The 18,030-nt window shown below is 36.5% G+C and overlaps 1 protein-coding gene across 1 annotated transcript in view; it reads left to right on the top strand.

Moving 5' to 3' along the window:
* The window catches only part of LOC150081759 (methionine aminopeptidase 1), a 172,802-nt gene that overhangs the window by 100,894 nt on the left and 53,878 nt on the right, over window positions 1-18,030 (top strand). The window contains exons 6-7 of the mRNA XM_090379623.1: window positions 11,975-12,058; window positions 16,316-16,383. Coding sequence (XP_090235749.1) covers window positions 11,975-12,058; window positions 16,316-16,383 — 152 coding nt within the window. The remainder of the gene's footprint in view (window positions 1-11,974; window positions 12,059-16,315; window positions 16,384-18,030) is intronic.

The raw sequence follows: 18,030 nt of genomic DNA, 5'->3' as shown, positions 1-18,030 counted from the left end.
AGGATGGAAGCCTCCACAACAATTCATGCTGAGGGAAATGGACCATAATCTGCCACGCTGGTCCAGTGCGGGTTGGCAGATCGACCGTATTCAGCAGTCATGGGCTTGAACCCCAGTCTACTCAAAGAGCGTGTGCTACTGCACTCCCGCTCCTGCCCACTCGGCTACGGAGGCCTCTCTCCTATTAGCTCTCTCCTCTTTTCCTATTAGCAGAACCAGTATTCTTGAGTTTGGAAATAAATCTACTCACTGTTGACTGATTACAAGACACTCTGCAAGCAATATGACAGGAAGAACATCCTTTCTCACATAAAGCAACAATAGCACTCTTTCTTCGTGGCATCAACTCCATGTAACTCACCATCCTGACACAAGCAAGGAACGACTGAAACTCTTGCAGAGCGTGCTTATATAGCTGAAAATAACAGCTAATGCAATATTATATCATCGCCTATGCATGTCAATCTTATCTGATGCAATCTGTAAGAAATATATACTTACGTTATTCGGACGACGATTACAATTTTAAGGGGTGATGCACTTTCTTTGAACACCAGTGTACATACTTTTATGAACTAATATATACTTCAATACATTAATCTCGAAGATTGAAATAAAATTCCTGTATTATTGGAATGGTTTGCCCGTATTTCATTAAAAGTTCTCCATAAAAACAACATACACCTTTCAAAAATTCAGGTGTGCCCCCCTATGGGGGGCACATCCTGTGGGGCACACTTGATTTCCCACACTTTGGGAACCTTGAGTATATACCCATTCAAGACTTGCCATGACTATAGCTTTAAGGACATACCATAATTTTAATATATTTGTGCTCTGTGAGTTCTCTTCATTTAATAGAGGACACCTAGCACCATGAGCTGTCATAATCTCCTTTCCATCAATTAAAACCCATTCCTTTGCTTGTAGCAACTGCTACTTCTCTTTTCATCATCCAACATATAACTCCATGATTGCTCCCTCTAATGATTTGTGTACTATTAGCCATATGATATCATCTGATTCATGGATGATGATTAGGTCTGCAATATTCTGCCTCTAGTACTTTTCCTAACATATTTGTACAAATAATCTTCTAATTCATTTAAAAATTTTGTTCTCCCATGATGAATTTCATTCTCACTTGTTCCACTCAGTTAGGGGCAAATTGAAATTGCTCATAATAAAATTATTTGTGTTTTTTTTTTTTTTTTTTCATGTGGAGGCTGTCATCATAATCTTCACAATCATCAACGAAAGTAATCTTCATTACTTTCAGTTTCATTATACTTTTCTTTCCAACTAAAGTACCACATCACATGGATTGTATACTAGGATATGTAACTTCGGCATCTGGAAAAGCTTTTGTCACACTGACTGCTTTTGATAAGAAGCACATGACTCCTTCGCCCCCTTCTATCTTCCCTATCCTTCCTGAATACATTCTGTATACATAAGCAAAACTAATCATCCCCTATTTCCAGGTGGCACCATGTTTCTGCTAGCTCAGAGGTTCCCAAACTTTTACGCCTTGAATTGGCCTTAAAATAGTTCATAAATTTCATGCTCACTCCCTCCCTCCCATCTTTCTGAACTGTAAATAAACAGATTTGCTGTGATTTATATATGCTTTTATCTATTAATACATACTTAAATACATTTAATACCAAGGATTGAAATAAAATATGCTTTGTACATGGATTAGTGAGACAGTTTGTCCATAATTCTTTAAAAAAATGCTTCATAAAAATAACAGGTGTCCCCCAAACAACCATTGTGCCTTGGGTGACACACCGATCTTTGAGAACCTCTGCATTAGCCATATTATCTCACTATTAGTTGTCCTAACCTATTTTACTGATGACACTCCTGACACACCTCTTGAAGTTATTTAAGCTTGTTTCCCTAGGAACCTATTGCTTCCCACTCATTTCAAATGTTCCTATCCTAAGAACATTTTGCTAACTCTTCATTGAACATGATTGTATGTCAGTTATGGTCTTGAATTGTCATGCAATCATCTGAATGTGCGAGGGTTTACTGTAGTGAGTTTTCAATGGGGATAGGCTCTGTAGAGTGAGTTTATGAAATTTTAAATTTTTGTAAAAATTAAAACTTTTTACATAAATGGTTTTAAATATTAATTTCTTGTTATTTTAAGTTGATCATCAAAGTAAAAAAAAAACAAAAAAAAAATTATATAAAAAATTATATAAATAATTATAAAAAAAAATTATATTTTAAGTTATAATTTTAAGTTTTAAGTTCTCTTCTGCTTATGGTATAACTTGATTTTATTTCATCAACTTCTGGATATGAATTTCAGCTTTTGTAAGCTAAAATCAAGCATAGCAACCAAAAGATGCAATGACTTCTTCCAATTTTCAAATCTATTTTTGTGCTGCCATCTATTAATATTGTCTACTATTAGTTGGAAACAGGTGCATTATTTGAAGTGATCTCCAGAAACAGCTACTTGTGCATTCCCCATAGAGCCTTTACATGAAAAGGATAGTGTTGTTAGTTCCTATACACATCAAGATAATAAAGCAGCATCTTGCTTTAAAAGTTTCTCATTATAGTATACTAGAATACCCATGATGACTATTTTGCAAAAACTGTTCAAGAGAAGTAAAAATTAATGTTGAAGTAATAACAACCCCCCCCCCTCTCTCTCTCTCTCTCTCTCTTTCTCTCTCTCTCTCTTTCTCTCTCTCTCTCTCTCTCTCTCTCTCTCTCTCAGCTCCCTTCACTGCTGGCTAAGGTGTCAGTGGGATGGACTCAGATAATAAAATGACTAAAAATGTAATATGATAATTGTTATTGATTATGGATCCTTGTTGCTTGTTTGTTTATTTGGTTTTTAGGAGCATTAGCAACTAAGGCCATATTGCTCCGGGGATATGCAGTGGTCATTCCCTGACCCTTCCACATTCTCTGTATTTGGTGGTCACGGGCTCGAACCCCGGTCTAATCAAGAAGCGTGTGCTACGCACTGTTGCACCTGGCTACGGAGGCAGCCGATCCTTGTTGCACTGATCTTGCTCGTGAATGGCTTTCAGCATTATACATAGAAGTCTAGTATGATTTTGTTCACCAGTTTCATTATTTGCAAATCTTTTTCTATCAAGCTCATTGTCTGTTTCTTTCTATCTTGCAATCCTTTATTTGCTTTACTTTCAGTTACTTTTCTTCTTATTTCAGCTACTGTTTCATCACTCTGCTGAGATCTATATCACTCCTTTCATTCTTGAGTTTGTTGGTAACATCTGAAATTATATAGAAAATAAATGTTTTCTAAAAATTTTAAAATAAAACAACAGAAATTTTTAAACTCAGAAAAAAAAAAAATGTAAATTTTGAAAACTGGTTGGAAATTTTTGCTGTTAAATAAAACCTATTTCAAAAGGAATCGGGTCAAAAGTACCTGTAGTAAATATTTCATCAAAACTGTTTTAGAGAAGAAATAAAGATTAATATCGAAGTAATTACAAAAATCTTTCCCTTGGCTTCCTTTGTTGCTAGCTAAGATATGAGTGAGATGGATTCTCATAAAATGCAATTTGATAATTTTTTACATGTATGACTATATCATCCTTTAAAAATAATTTCAATTACTGCACAAAAATTATCTGAACCTGGAAACTGTCACGTAAGGTTGACCATGAGATTTGTTGCTTTTAAAGAATCATTGTGAAAAAGCTGCTATATATGTTTTATCAGCTTGTCAGGGATTTTTATTTTTACTATTTAGAGTTTTTTATGCTTTCTTTTTTTCATGCTTTTATAGATTTGTTAAACACTTATTAGTCTTATTAGTTAAACACTTAGTCTGTTTAATCAGTGTTGACAATTTTGTGTATATTTTCCAGTTTGTGCCTTTTTTATTGAATTAAAATCTCCTTATCTCAAAATTAATCAAATTTATTGAAAATTTTATATTTAAATTTTCTGTGAGATTTTCAACTTTGAAAAACTCGAAAAAAAAAAAAAAAAAACCTCATGTTCAGAGAGAGTACTTGCATTATTCAGTAGATAGGTACTTACATCAATCCCATATCATTTCTGTCAAGTTCATTCAACTTTCATCATGATTGACACAGTCGGTGTATGCATGTGGGCATGTTAGCAGACTTTACTGTATTTATGTTATTAAGTAGAAATTTAATTTTGATATTTATATATTATTTCTAACCAAAAAAAAAAAAGATAAAGAATTGTGAAAATTTTTTAATGCTGGCCACATTGTGCTTCTAAAAGTTGAGGAGCAAAAATCAGTCGGTAAATCATGTGATGACTTGGCATCCATTAAAAAGATGGCTCTTGATTTTAATCACATATATTTTTTTAGTGTGCTTGTTGAGTTAGTGTTTTTGTTCAATGATGCTTTGTTTATATTAAGATCTTGGATAAAAACTTTTCATTTAAGAACAATTCTCCTCAAATCATATAGAGACATTGGGAAAATTTGTCTTCTCTCTTTCAAGAGAGAGAGAGAGAGAGAGAGAGATCGAGAGAGGTCATATTTAATGTTTTTCTCATAATTCTTAGAAAACAGAAAATGAAAGTGGCTGCATAATCAAAATGATCTTAGTAGTTCACATGATAGTTGCCACAATATAATATATTTTTGTAGTTGTTGAGAGTATTTAGTACAAAAATATTAGTAAATACTACTAATATTTAGTATATAGTAGCTACATTCTGTAGCAGCCTTGTGGTTTCATGAATATTTTGCACCAGGCAGCATAACCTAGCTTATTGCTTATCCTACAACCTTTCCTGTCACTACGCTTATGTTCAGTTTAATGTATTTGTTATTGTTGGGCATATGAGGTTGTCACTGACTTTCTCTCAGACAAGCTGTACTTGCTAACTGGGAGTCTAAAACGCTGATGGAACTGATATTCGGGTGACACTCAGTCAAGTGGACCCAATTTCGGCGAAGTCCGGACGGTCTGTGACAGCCAGATCCTCTGCTTGCACCTTCATGATGGTGGGACTGTTAGTAATCCTGGGTATAACCTCCATGCACAAGTACATGGTGGGTGACCACCCAGGTGTGAACCAACGTAAGCAGGGGTCGAGGTGTGGTACCCACATCACATGGAGGAACACTGCCACTCTATGTTACCAGGCAGTACTAGGTGGTAGATGACTCTCATCAACCAGTGCAATACCACCACTTTGCTTATTGGAAGCTTGAAGTGGTGGAACCCATATTTAGTCTCTAGAGCTAAGTTCCGGGCAACCCTTCCCTATCTCTTCCATCAAGCAGTATGATTGATGACTTTTGAGGTTATGATGAACATCGTGGCGAGATCCAATATTTCTTACATTTCGAGGGTACAGCTCTAAAACGGTGTTCGCAGGCCGGCCGCTAGTTAATACACCGGACCGAACCTATTGGTAACTCTCTAGGAGGCTTCCGGATCAGCTAGTGTATAACCTTGCTACCTCTACTCTCCTGTTAACAGGAGAGACTGTTTCTACAGGGATGGGATACACTTAAATAGAAAGGGTGCAAGAATGTTTGCCAAAGCTATCGAGGCAGTGTTAGGTGGGTCGGAAAACTGCTAGATTGGGGGATACAAGGACTAACAGATTAACAGTTAGCCACTGGCAGAGGTGAAAGTGATTCTTGCACTGCTTCTATTGGAATGAGCAGCAGCATGGAAAATAAGATGCAGGATATTTCAGAGACTGCTGGGAGTCATTAGGGTACAAGTAAACACATGGGTTGTGTTAGGGTAGCTAAGAATAGAAATAGGTGCATGTATACTTGCGTGTACACCAATGCTAGGAGTTTGGTAAATAAATTTGAGGTATTGCTCAAAGCATCAAAGGCGGATATTGTTGGGATATCAGAGACGTGTCACACAGATATAAGTAATGCCGAACTGTAATTTAGGGAGTACAACGTCTACAGAAAGGATAGACAGGATAGGAAGGGAGGAGGGGTTATGCTATTAGTTAAGAAACACATAAAATCCAAGGAAGTGAACCCAGTCGGCATCGCTGGACAGTGCAGTGTCGAGTCAGTTTGGTGTGACATAAGCATTGGGAGATCAAAATTGAGAGTAGGAGTGTGCTATAGGTCTAATGACTCTAATGAGTATAATAAGAAACTGTACAGGGAAATAGAGTAGGCCAGTAAATCAGAGAGTCTTATAATGGGAGATTTTAATTTCCCAGATATTGACTGGAATTTGTGGGTTGGTCACTCACACACTAGCAAGGCTTTTGTGGATTTATTGGTTGATTGTTTTCTAATTGAGCATGTTCGGGAGGCAACTAGAGGGAGTAGTACTCTTGATTTGATTATCAGTAGTGATTCTTCATGCATTAAGAATCTGCAGATACAGGAACCACTAAGTGGCAGTGATCACAGTGTGCTGAAGTGGGATTTACTCAAGGCGGTAACTACCATCAGGGGTAAAGGGAAGGGTTATTGCTTTCGTAAAGGTGACTACGATGGTCTGAGACAGTATTTAAATTCTATACAGTGGGACCAACTGATGATGTTACCAACAGCAAACTCAAAATGGAAAGCATTCAAAGAACTTATCTTGGAAGCTACTAGGCTTTATATACCAACTAAGAAATATTGTTCAGGGTTCAGGCTTAAATGGATGTCAGATGAACTAATGAGACGTATGGCAGAGAAGAAAAATGCATGGGATACATATAAATTAACATGTGACACAGAAGCCTATGATAGATATAAGTTGATCTGTAACCAAGTTACAAAGGAGGTTAGGCAGGCGAAGGCAGATTACGAGAAATCTTTGTCAAGGGATGCAAATAAAAACAGCAAGGAGTTCTTTACTTATGTAAACTCTAGAAGGAAGGGGATGAATCAGATTGGTCACTTGATATCAGTGTTTCAACTGTTCATGATCCTGCTTAGGTAGCTAACAAACTAAATCAATATTTTGCATCTACATTCACACATGAGGAGTTATTCAGGAAGGGGAATGCCATAGATGAAGTAAATACTGGCAGTGAGCTATCTGATCTTGTAATAATTGAGAGTAAAGTGGAGGAGAAATTGTTGAAGATAAATACAAGAAAGGCACCTGGGGTGGATGGGATCTATCCAGTTATATTAAAGGAGGCAGCAAAGGAAGTAAGCAATCCGTTAACCATAATTATGAGAGCTTCTTTGGACTCGGGAGGTACCCACAGACTGGAGATGTGCAAATGTAACCCCAATTCACAAAGGAGGATCAAAGGCTGACACAAGTAATTATAGGCCTGTGAGTTTAACTACTGTTCCAGGAAAATTAATGGAAGCACTGGTTAAAGAAGCACTGCAGGATCATCTTGACAAGAATTCAGTTATAGCTCAGACACAGCATGGTTTTGTTAAGGGAAGGTCTTGCCTGACCAATTTGATTGGATTCTATGATGTAGTCACAAAAGAATTGGATGCAGGGAATAACTTTGATATTATATATTTGGATCTTAGAAAGGCTTTTGATACTGTTGCACATGAAAGACTGCTGCACAAATTGGAGCAGTGTGCCATTGGTGGCAAATTGTTGCTATGGATAAAGGGATGGTTGAATGGCAGAAGGCAGAGAGTGATAATTAATGGACACTGCTGATCGTGGACTAATGTTATTAGTGGAGTCCCTCAGGGTTCAGTGTTGGGTCCATTGTTGTTTTCTGTATTTATAAATAATATTGATGATGGTATATCAAGCTTAATGTCCAAGTTTGCAGACGATACAAAGGTTGGCAGGGTTGTTAAGGATGCTACTGATGCTATGCTGCTGCAACAGGATCTGGAAAGGTTGAGCGGATGTGCTGAGAGGTGGCAAATGAAGTTTAACATTGACAAATGTAAAGTACTACATATGGGAAACAGCAACCCCAGAGCAACGTATCAACTCTGTGGTACTACACTGACAGTGTTAGAGAATGAGAAGGACCTGGGGGTAATTGTGCAGGCAGATATGAGGTTCTCTGACAGTGCAGACGGGCTGCAAGAGTAGCTCATGATGTCTTATCAATGATATACAGGAATTTTTCTAGCAGGGATAGGGAGATGATGATTCCCTTGTATAAGGCAATGGTCAGGCCGCACCTTGAGTACTTTATACAGGTCTGGAGGTCTCATTTCAAGAAGGATGTAGAGCTGCTGGAACAAGTATAGAGAAGGGCAACAAGGTTAGTGAACAGAACGAAGGGTTGCTCTTACGAAGAAAGGCTTATTGCAAATTACAGTGTCTGGAAACTAGGCACCGGCGAGGTGATCTGATAGAGGTGTACAAAGCCTTGAATAGTTTGAGCATGCTCAATGCTGATGGGATACTGCCTCTTGCTCAGAATAATCACCTGAGAAGGCATAAATTCAAAATGAGGAAACACAGATGTAGGATAGATGTGCGGAAATTTGCCTTTAGCCAGCGGGTAGTTGGTTGGTGGAACAGACATCCATCCCTTGTTGTGGAAGTTGATAGCCTAAATAAATTTAAGGCTCAGCTGGACATATATTTCAAACGAATGGAAGGGTGAAGTGGAAGGGTTTTTTTTCTTTTTTGGCTGATGCTGCATAAACTTGCTTTCTTGCATCATATGCCTATGCTAATACTCTGCCAGATAGTGACTGGAGGGAGTCCAAGTAACGTGTATGTGGGGAGTATTGTCGAGGCCACGTTATGGCAAGTAGTGGGTATATTCTTACCATGTGTATGTCATATCCAAAAATTTCATTACTTCATACAGCATGTCCCACCCTCTTTTTCTTACTATTGAATGCACCATGAATTTCAAACTAATAGAGCAAGCTTATCTGCAAAAAGGTCTAAACCTCTCAATTACTTCCCAATTCATTTCACAGATATACGTGGTCTCATTTCTAATGTTAACGATGTCCATTTCCACTTGCAGTCTGCCAAACTCCATGTACTTTTTCTGACAGAATCTCAGTTATCGGTTGATTCAACTACTACTCATCTCAGATGCTCAAATTATTCGCTGTATGATTCCTTTTGCCTCAAAGGTGGTACTTGTGCATATGTCTGTTCTGATATTCCCTGTCAGAGACTTGGCAATTTGGAATCTCCTCTCTTTGATCTTCTCTGGCATAAAATCTCTCTACCTCATTGTGCCAAATTCATCTGTTGTCTCTACCGTTCTCCCAACTCCACTAATCACTTGGAACTCTTTGACTTCCTCTCTTTGCAACTTGACTTTCTCCAGTCCATCTTTCCTAACAGTGAGGTAATTTTCCTTGGTGATTTTAAATTTCACAACTCCAGCTGGCTTCTGTTTTCTAGTGACATCGACCCAGCTGGCAGAGATGCTGAGGCTTTTGCAATTACTAATGACCTTACACAGATTGTTCATTTACCCACAAAATAACGGACAATTCTAATCATACTGCCAATACGCTTGATCGTTTTCTCACAAACAACCCTTCTAAGTACACGGTCGAAGTGAGATGTCCTTTAGGCACTTCAGATCAGAACTTGGTGATTGTCTCTTCTCCAATGGGACCTTTATCTCATGGCTGTTCCCAACCCTGTGTTGTTTGGCATTACAAGAATGCAAAATGGGATGACCTGCGACTCTTCTTTTCCTTGTTCGGATTACTGTTTCAAAACTTCTGATGTCAGCGTTTTGCTCAGATTGTGTCAGTGAAATTATTCTTGCCGGAACGGAATCCTTTATCCCACACTCCACTTTAAAATGTCGTCCTTTTTCTAATAAACTTTGGTTTTCCAATAAATGTGCTAAGGCTGTTCAAGAGAAGAATGTTGCATATTGTAATTGGCTTGTTTCTAATTCTCCAGTTTCATTTTCTGCCTACACCAAAGCTTGCAACAATTGAAAAGCGTTTATTAATCAGTCCAAACTAGAGTTTGAACAGGCTAAGAGTAGAAAACTTGCTTCTTGCCCTAATCGTAGCCGAGCATTCTGGTCTCTTGCGAAAGCTATTGGCCGCAACTTTTGCCCATCTCTGCTCCCACCTCTGTCCAGATAGTTCTGTTGTCACTTCAGCCAAGGATAAAGCTGACCTGCTAGCATCCCATTTTTCTTCCAACTCATGTATTAATGATCTTGGTAAAACACCTCCCACCATTCCCAACATGCTCCATTCGATGCCTCCTGTGGTCTTTCGTCAAAAGGATGTCAGGAGGATTTTAACGAATCTTGATGCTAAGAAAGCTCCAGGTCCTGATGGTATTTCTCCACTTGTTCTCAAAACCTGTGCTCCTGAACTTACTCCTATTCGTTGCTGCCTTTTTTCACTTTCTTATTCCAAAGGTGTTTTTCCTTCTGCTTGGAAATTTGCTCATATCCAGCCAGTTCGTAATAAGGGTGACAAATCCCTCCCATCCAATTATTGTCCCATTGCAATTACTTCTACTCTTTCTAAAGTAATGGAGAAATCAATTAACCGCGAACTCTTAAACTACCTAGAAACCTTCCGTCTGATTAGCGATCGCCAGTATGGATTCCGTCAGTGTCGATCCACTGGTGATATTCTGGCTTATGTTTCCCATTTATGGACTAATTCAGTGGAAAGGTTCGGTGAAACACAAGTAGTTGCTCTTGACATCTCAAAGGCTTTCGATCGTGATCGGCATAAATGTCTTCTAAACAAGCTTCCATCTTATGGTTTGCCAACTGTTTTTAGTAATTGATTATCCAGTTTTCTCTCTGATTGCTCATTGAGGGTGTTGGTAGATGGCTCTCTGTCTTCTAACTTCTCCACTAATGGTGGTGTGCCCCAAGGTTCAGTTCTTTCCCCCACTCTTTTCCTCATGTATAATAATGACCTTCTTCCATTGACTGGAAATCCTATCCATAGTTTTGCCGATGATAGCACATTGCATTCCACCTTCCATTTTGAGAAACCTTGTCCTGCTCAATCAGCTTCAACTTCTTGAAAATCTGCTACCAATTCCTTAAATGCCGATCTTCAGGTAATTCTCCATGGGGACATCAACCAACTGAGTTGTCTTTGGGGACAAAGACAACTTAGTTGATTTCAACCTTTCTAAAATTCAGTCTTGTCTTATATCTCGCAAAAAGGATTCTTTTGCTCCTAGGCTTATCTTCAGTGACACTCCGATTTATAGGCAAAATGATATATCTCTTTTGGGAATTACCCTGACTTCTAATCTCTCTTGGCACAAGTACATTACAAATATTGCTTCTTCTCCATCTAAAAAACGTGGTTTTCTCTTTCGCTCTCGGCGTTACTTTTCTTCCAAACAGCTGCTCACTCTGTATAAATTGCAAATCCGCCCTGCCATGGAATATTGTTCCCACATCTGGGGTGGTGCCCCCAAAACCTCTCCCAGGCTTCTTGATTACATTACATTCAGAAGAGGGCAGTTAGATTAATTAATGATTAATCCCTAACAGAGTCTCTCCACTCGCTGTTTCATAGACTTACTGTTCCTGCTGCATGCCTCTTTTACAGATACTTCCATGGGCACTGTTCTTCTGAATTTTTCTTCTATAATTCACGCTCTCTCTTTCAAAGCAGTCCAAACATGTGCCGCCACCAGCCAACATCCATTTGCTGTCCAACTTCAAACTCACAGAACCAACTTCATCTTCCTCGTTTATTCATTCAACTGCTGTTTTCTGGAACAACCTTCCTTCATACGTATTTCCTGAAAATTACAGTCTACAGAAGTTCAAGTCCAATGTCAACAAATATCTTTTTTCGTCTTCTCAACCTCCAACCCAAGCACGGTAATAAGTACTATAGGTTCTAATACCTTTTGTGTTTGGGGATACATAAAAAAAAATATATATATATATATTTAGTATAAAAATATTAGTTAATACAGTATTTACTAATATTTCATTCTGTACCATTCAGTCTTCATTCTGGAGCAGCTTAACCTGACTTTTGTCTCATCCCACAGCATTTGCTCAAGAAATGAAATATAATAGCTATTATATGATTATACACTTCCAATGGTAATATATTGTTTTCTTTCAGCTGGCCAGAGAGGTACTTGACGTGGCAGCTCAGACAGTTGCAATAGGAGTAACAACAGATGAAATTGATAAAGCAGTTCATGAGGTTAGATATCTGTAAACAGTTTGTTTTCTAATGATATAAATAATACTTTGCCAAATATGCTGTTGTTATTTTCTTGTGTCTCATCTTTATTTTTAAGTTGCCAAGTACAGTTTACTTTTATTTTCAGCTTATTCATTTTAAGTTGTGTGCACACTGGAGCAAGACAGTTGCACTTTTGTCTTTAGTTAAGTGTTTGATTTTAAAACTTGTTTGATTCAGCTATATTATAGTGTGTGTTTATTTTGCCTCTAATTGATATTTTGTCCCTGAACAAATGAGATAGTTGATAAAAATAGTTATGTCTGCAGAAATCACTGATATGATTAAAATTTACACTTGCTTGCATTGCAGTAACATTATTTAAAATTTTAATTAATAGCTGAATATTACATGAAACCCAAATGTTATCAGAACACTGTGATTCCTTTATCTGTGGGAATTAGAGTAGAAATACAATTATGAAATCACATCTAATGATGTCTACACTGGCGCACTATGGTCATAGTTGCCGATGCGCCCAATAAATCCCGAAACAAACAAACGATGTCTACAGTCTGGGATAATTATTACATACATTCTCTCATCATGTTACTGATATAGTGAAGCTGAAATAGTGGCATCGTTGTGTTGGTGTATCATGACAGGGGATTATGTAATATTTATCCTGGACTGTAGGCATCTTAAGATGTAATTTCATGATTATATTTCAGTTGAAAGAACCCTTTGTTCGGAAAAGTTTATTCGATGTAATGTTCACTTGTTAATTGATTAAATTTCTAAACTGTTATTACAACCCTGGTCAATGTATATATATTATGAGGACTGTTCAATAAAGAATAATCATAATTTTTTTTCACAATATACCTTTTGCCTCTAACTGATTGGAATAAGTGGGAGGGAAACTTACCATGGTAACAAAATTTTTAGAAAACTAGATGATTATTATTTGTGGTAGCATTACTGTTACATTAATCTTTATAAACCAAGATCCCACCCCCATATGTCAAAGCCCTTACAAATGCTTTGAAAATATATAGGTCAAACCAAAAGCAGACTCCAAATGTGAACACAGGTACCTCAGAAAGAATATGACAAACGTATAAGTAATGAATGAGAACAGTTAACAGATCCGTACTTACTTAGTGAATGATGTAATTTTAATTTTGCAAATAAAAAAAAAATCTTTGCTTTTGTTAGAGGGAAAATTAAAATGATGGGCACACAGATAGCATCTTACATTTTTCAAGAACAAGTATTTTCACAAGGAATGTAAATAAGATTTTATCAGCTAAATTCTTGTAACATCAACTAAAACTTAAATGTTTTAAAATCAACTCAAAGGCAAGTAATGCCCTTGGAGTTGATAGCATATACAGATAGTTCCCGACTTTGAGTTAATTTGTTCTTAGCATGCACTCATAAAGCAGGAACTTATTTCCCATTGACATAGTGTTAAAAATGGGGGTTACATTTTCATCATGATCATAGTAATGTTAAATGAAGGTCAACAAAGTAATAGTTTATGCTTAAACAATGATTTATTTATCCAAAGAAATGAAAATGTAGCCTTTAAAATCAATAAAATTATAATAAGAAATTATGTCATACAAAGGTTTATTCTTCATAATCATCCACTAAATGCATGCTTGTTGATGATTCTTTAACAGTCATTAATAAGGGGGATAAATTTTAAATAAGACAAGACAAAATGAAGAGCAACCCAAGCCACTCTTTGCAATGTCAGCGTGGTAACTGCTTTATGTTATGTGAGTCAGTGAGATGCTCTCGTCTGCCCGAACAAACAAATGCACATACAGTAGTACTGTATTGTATAGCTATACGCGTAGTTTGAAATGCTGTATTTATGAACGTTTATTATTTATTTATTGCAATTAATGTTCATATTTTAGTTTTTTTGATACTTGAAAAAAGACTCTTTTAAACCAAGAAACTCAAAGTAAAAACTCTTAAAGCAGGAACTGCCTGTACATAGTAATTTTGAAGGAGGTGGTGAGAAAGAGCGCATTGAACCATTAAGATTAATTTTGAGAGGATCATTGTATTTGGGAGAGATTTCTCTGGATTGTAGATGTGTCAGTTTATCTCTAATACGTAAAAGCAGTTAGTACTAGTAGTGGCAATAATGCAAGAAAGCAAGCTTATACAGCATCAGCCAAAAAATAATTTTAAAAAAATAAAACCACAACACTTCCAATTTCACCTATTCATTCCTTCCAATAGTTTGTTTAGTTCTTCCTTGAATTTATTTAAGCTGTCAACTTCACAACAACAGATGGAAGTTTGTTCCAGCAATTAACCACCCACTGTCTAAAAGCAAACTTCTGTTCTAAAGTTCAGTTCTAAGAGCATAGTGGGTAACTACAGACTAGTTGGCTCAACTTCAGTGGTTAGGAAATCATGAATAAAGATAAAGAGTGCAGTACAGTGACATTTAGATAGAAATAAAATTCTAAAGGATACACAACATGGTTTTGTTATGGGAAAATTATATTAAACTCATCTGGTTAGCTATTTTGACATAGCTGTTCATGAGTTGCTGTAGGGCAGGAGGCAGAGGTTATAATACATGTATAACACTTTTGCTGCATGTTTTTTTGGATGACATTTTTGATCGGGATTGAACACTATGAGACTGAGTGCATGATTGTTGAAGTGAACATGGGAGCAGAAGACTTTTTGTTTTGCCAGTAATAAAACTGAACTGGGCTTTAGAAAGATTTAAGTTAATCAGGTTAGCACTTAAATCTTAAAAGTTCTTATCCTCTCCCATCCCTGGAGAATTACCTATTACCTGGTAATCAGAATTTGAAGAATTAGTAGATATTTAAGAAGTTTTTGCAGAGTAGCATTAGTCAAACTAGAAAGTTGGGTACATCTGCTTCTTGGCTTACATAATACTCGACTTTACGTAAGTTTTTGTAGGCCGGTGCAAACTTTAAAAAAAAAATTGTGGTAACGTATTTTGCATCCCGTAGTAATAACGATATTTACACGATACCCATAGGTATTGTGAAATGCTGTATACCCAATAATACATTTTTTTTTTTTCTCTTTGGTAATTCGTTCCAAGACCTCGGAAGTGGAAATTTTTGCTATATAACTAAGCTAGTTATCTCTCTAAAAGGTCATTTTTATAATGGAAATTGCACTACACGTTCATCTTTATCATATGTGCCGTTATTAGAATCAGTTTTGAATGCCTTTGTGATATTATTTAAAAACGCATTTCTGGAGGTCAATATCATAAAAAACAAACTTGCACTTTCCAGTTTATTGGGCTTTTCTGTTAGCACAATCTATTATAAACGAGTAGTAAACTCAGTCTTATTGCATTTTCGATAATACCGATAACTGGAATTGTGTGTGTTGTACATTATGGTGAAATGAGTTTCCCTTCACCGAAATCTTCAATCATATAAAAAACATAAATAAATTTTCAGAATCCTTCTCTTCATTCCTATTTACTTATTGCAATGGTGCAGGGCAAAGGGATCAACGGAAAGTGCAAGTGCTGGCATTGCTAGGAAACGAAACAAAATTGATTTAGAAATGAAGATGATTAATTAAGAAGTATGAAGCAGGACAAAGTTTATCATCTATTGCATGGAATTAGGTCTCGCTGCTTCAACGATGAATACTATTTTAAGGGACAGTGCGCGTATAAAACATGTTAAAGAATCTAGAAATGTCAAGATTCTTCCAATGTTTACTTAGGTTTGTCTACAGATGTGTAAATAAGCCAGGGTATTGCTACTTAATTGCCACAGGCAGAATCCATATTTGCGATAATTTTTCAGGTGGAAGGTTTCAAAACACCCTAAGTCTAAAGACAAATTGGAATATATGTGTTCATTCAATAATGATGTAATGTAAGTCGCATACTACTTTGACGATAATTGCTGAGTAGGTAGCCTGTTTTTGATTCAATAATTTTACATTATTTTAAGTTTTAATTACTTTGTTTTATTTTTTACTTGTGTTAGAATCAGTTAAATATCCAAAAATTTTCTCATATTTACAGTGGATATTATGTTTATCTTAAGTTCTCTGTTTATAACAATATCCACATGTCTCTCTGCATTTCTTGTCAAAGTTGAGCTCTTCAATTCTTGGTAGCAAATAAATAACTGTATTACATTTTTGAATGGCATATGAGAAGATACATTTCTTTGAATTTTTCACAGAAATAAATTTTTTATATATTTCAATGTAACACAGTTCAATGCTTCTTTTCAGGCTTGTATAGACAGAGAATGCTATCCGTCTCCTCTAAATTATTATGGCTTTCCAAAGTCTTGCTGCACGTAAGTATTGATATTTTTAATCAGTATTATCAATTTTAGTCCTATTAATTTTACTTTTCAAAAGTAAAATTGCACCACAAACAGAGATCTCATAGTAAAATTGCAGTATTATCATTTGTTCTTAGATAATTAATAATGCAGGCTTCATCATCATCAGCCATTTTCAATCCACTGCAGGATGAAGCAACTTTCCAGTTCCTTCTGTTTTGTGCAATGGCCATCCATTTACTACCCACAAACTCATGAATTTCATCTGTCCATCTCCGTTGCTGTCTTCCAGGTTTTCTCTTAGCTCCTCTTGGGTACCATTCTGTTATTTGTTTCTCTCATCTAACAGTCTGATTCCCAATATAATTCTTTCCATTCTTCGTTGTGTAGTTCTCAGCTTCTCTTCCATTCTTTTGGTGAGTGCCCAAGTTTCACTTCCATAAGTCATGGTCGGGAGTATACATTGGTTCATTATTTTACATTTCAGACAAATTGGGATATTGCTCCTCAGTATGTGACTATATTTCCTGAATGCTATCCATCCAAAATTTATTCTTCTCTTGACTTCCATCCATTTATCATTATTACAGCTAATGACTTGTCCCAGATAAGTATATGACTCCACGTTTTCAATTACTGCTCCTTCAATCATTATATCCCTTTCTGTGGCATATTTGTTCATCATTACTTTTGTTTTAGCCATATTCATCTTTAGTCCAAAATCCTTACTAACTCTGCATAACTGATTAAAATTTTCCTGTAATTCTTTGGGATCGTGGCTTATGACCACAATGTCATCTGCAAATTGTAAATGGTGTAGGTACTCTCCATTCACATTGACTCCTTTTTGCGACCAGTCTAATCTTCTGAAAGCTTCCTCCAGGAAAGCAGTAAACAACTTTAGAGATATTGTCTCCCCTTGTCAAACTCCTTTCTCGATTGTAAATTTATTACTGTCTTTGTATAGTCTAATAAAGGAGGTAGCATTCTCATATATTTTCTTCAAAATCATAATATATGGGGTATCTATGCCTTGTCTTTCCAGTGCCCGAAAGATTGTCTTATGCTGTATGGAGTCAAATGCCTTTTCATAATCCACAAATGCCAGGCACAATGGTGTTTTATATTCATTTGCTTTCTCCATTAGCTATGACATTACGTGAAGGTGATCCATAGTTGAGAATCCTGTCCTAAAGCCAGCTTGCTCTTTCGGTTTATTCTCATCACGTATTCTTTCTAATTTGTTAGTAATGACCCTTGTGAACAACTTGTAGATGTGGGATAACAAGCTAATTGGATTATAATTTCCAATTTCTGGTTTATCTCCTTTCTTATGCAGCAAAACTATGATTGCATTATTCCACTCCTTAGGTGCCACACCTTTTCTAATGTATTTTGTGAAGAGTCTTGCCAGTTTTTGTGTCATGTCTCTTCCTCCTAATTTCAACAACTCTACAGTAACTTCATCTTCCCCCGGAGCTTTCTGATTCTTCATTTTCTTCAACATATGTTCTGCCTCATCAGGAAGGATATCAGGTATGTTGTATGTGTTACTAATTTGCGATCCATCTTCCCCACTGCTGGCCTCGTTCCCTCGCTCCTTCTATAAATCTTTATAGCAGGCTTCTGCTATTTGAATTATGCCTTCTCTGCTATTCA

The sequence above is a fragment of the Mastigoproctus giganteus genome, chromosome 8 (assembly GCF_048544385.1).
Source record: "Mastigoproctus giganteus isolate SK-2022 chromosome 8, ASM4854438v1, whole genome shotgun sequence".
Lineage (NCBI taxonomy): Eukaryota > Metazoa > Arthropoda > Arachnida > Uropygi > Thelyphonidae > Mastigoproctus > Mastigoproctus giganteus.
Note: the sequence above shows the minus strand (reverse complement) of the source record. Positions and strands in the feature narration are given on the sequence as shown.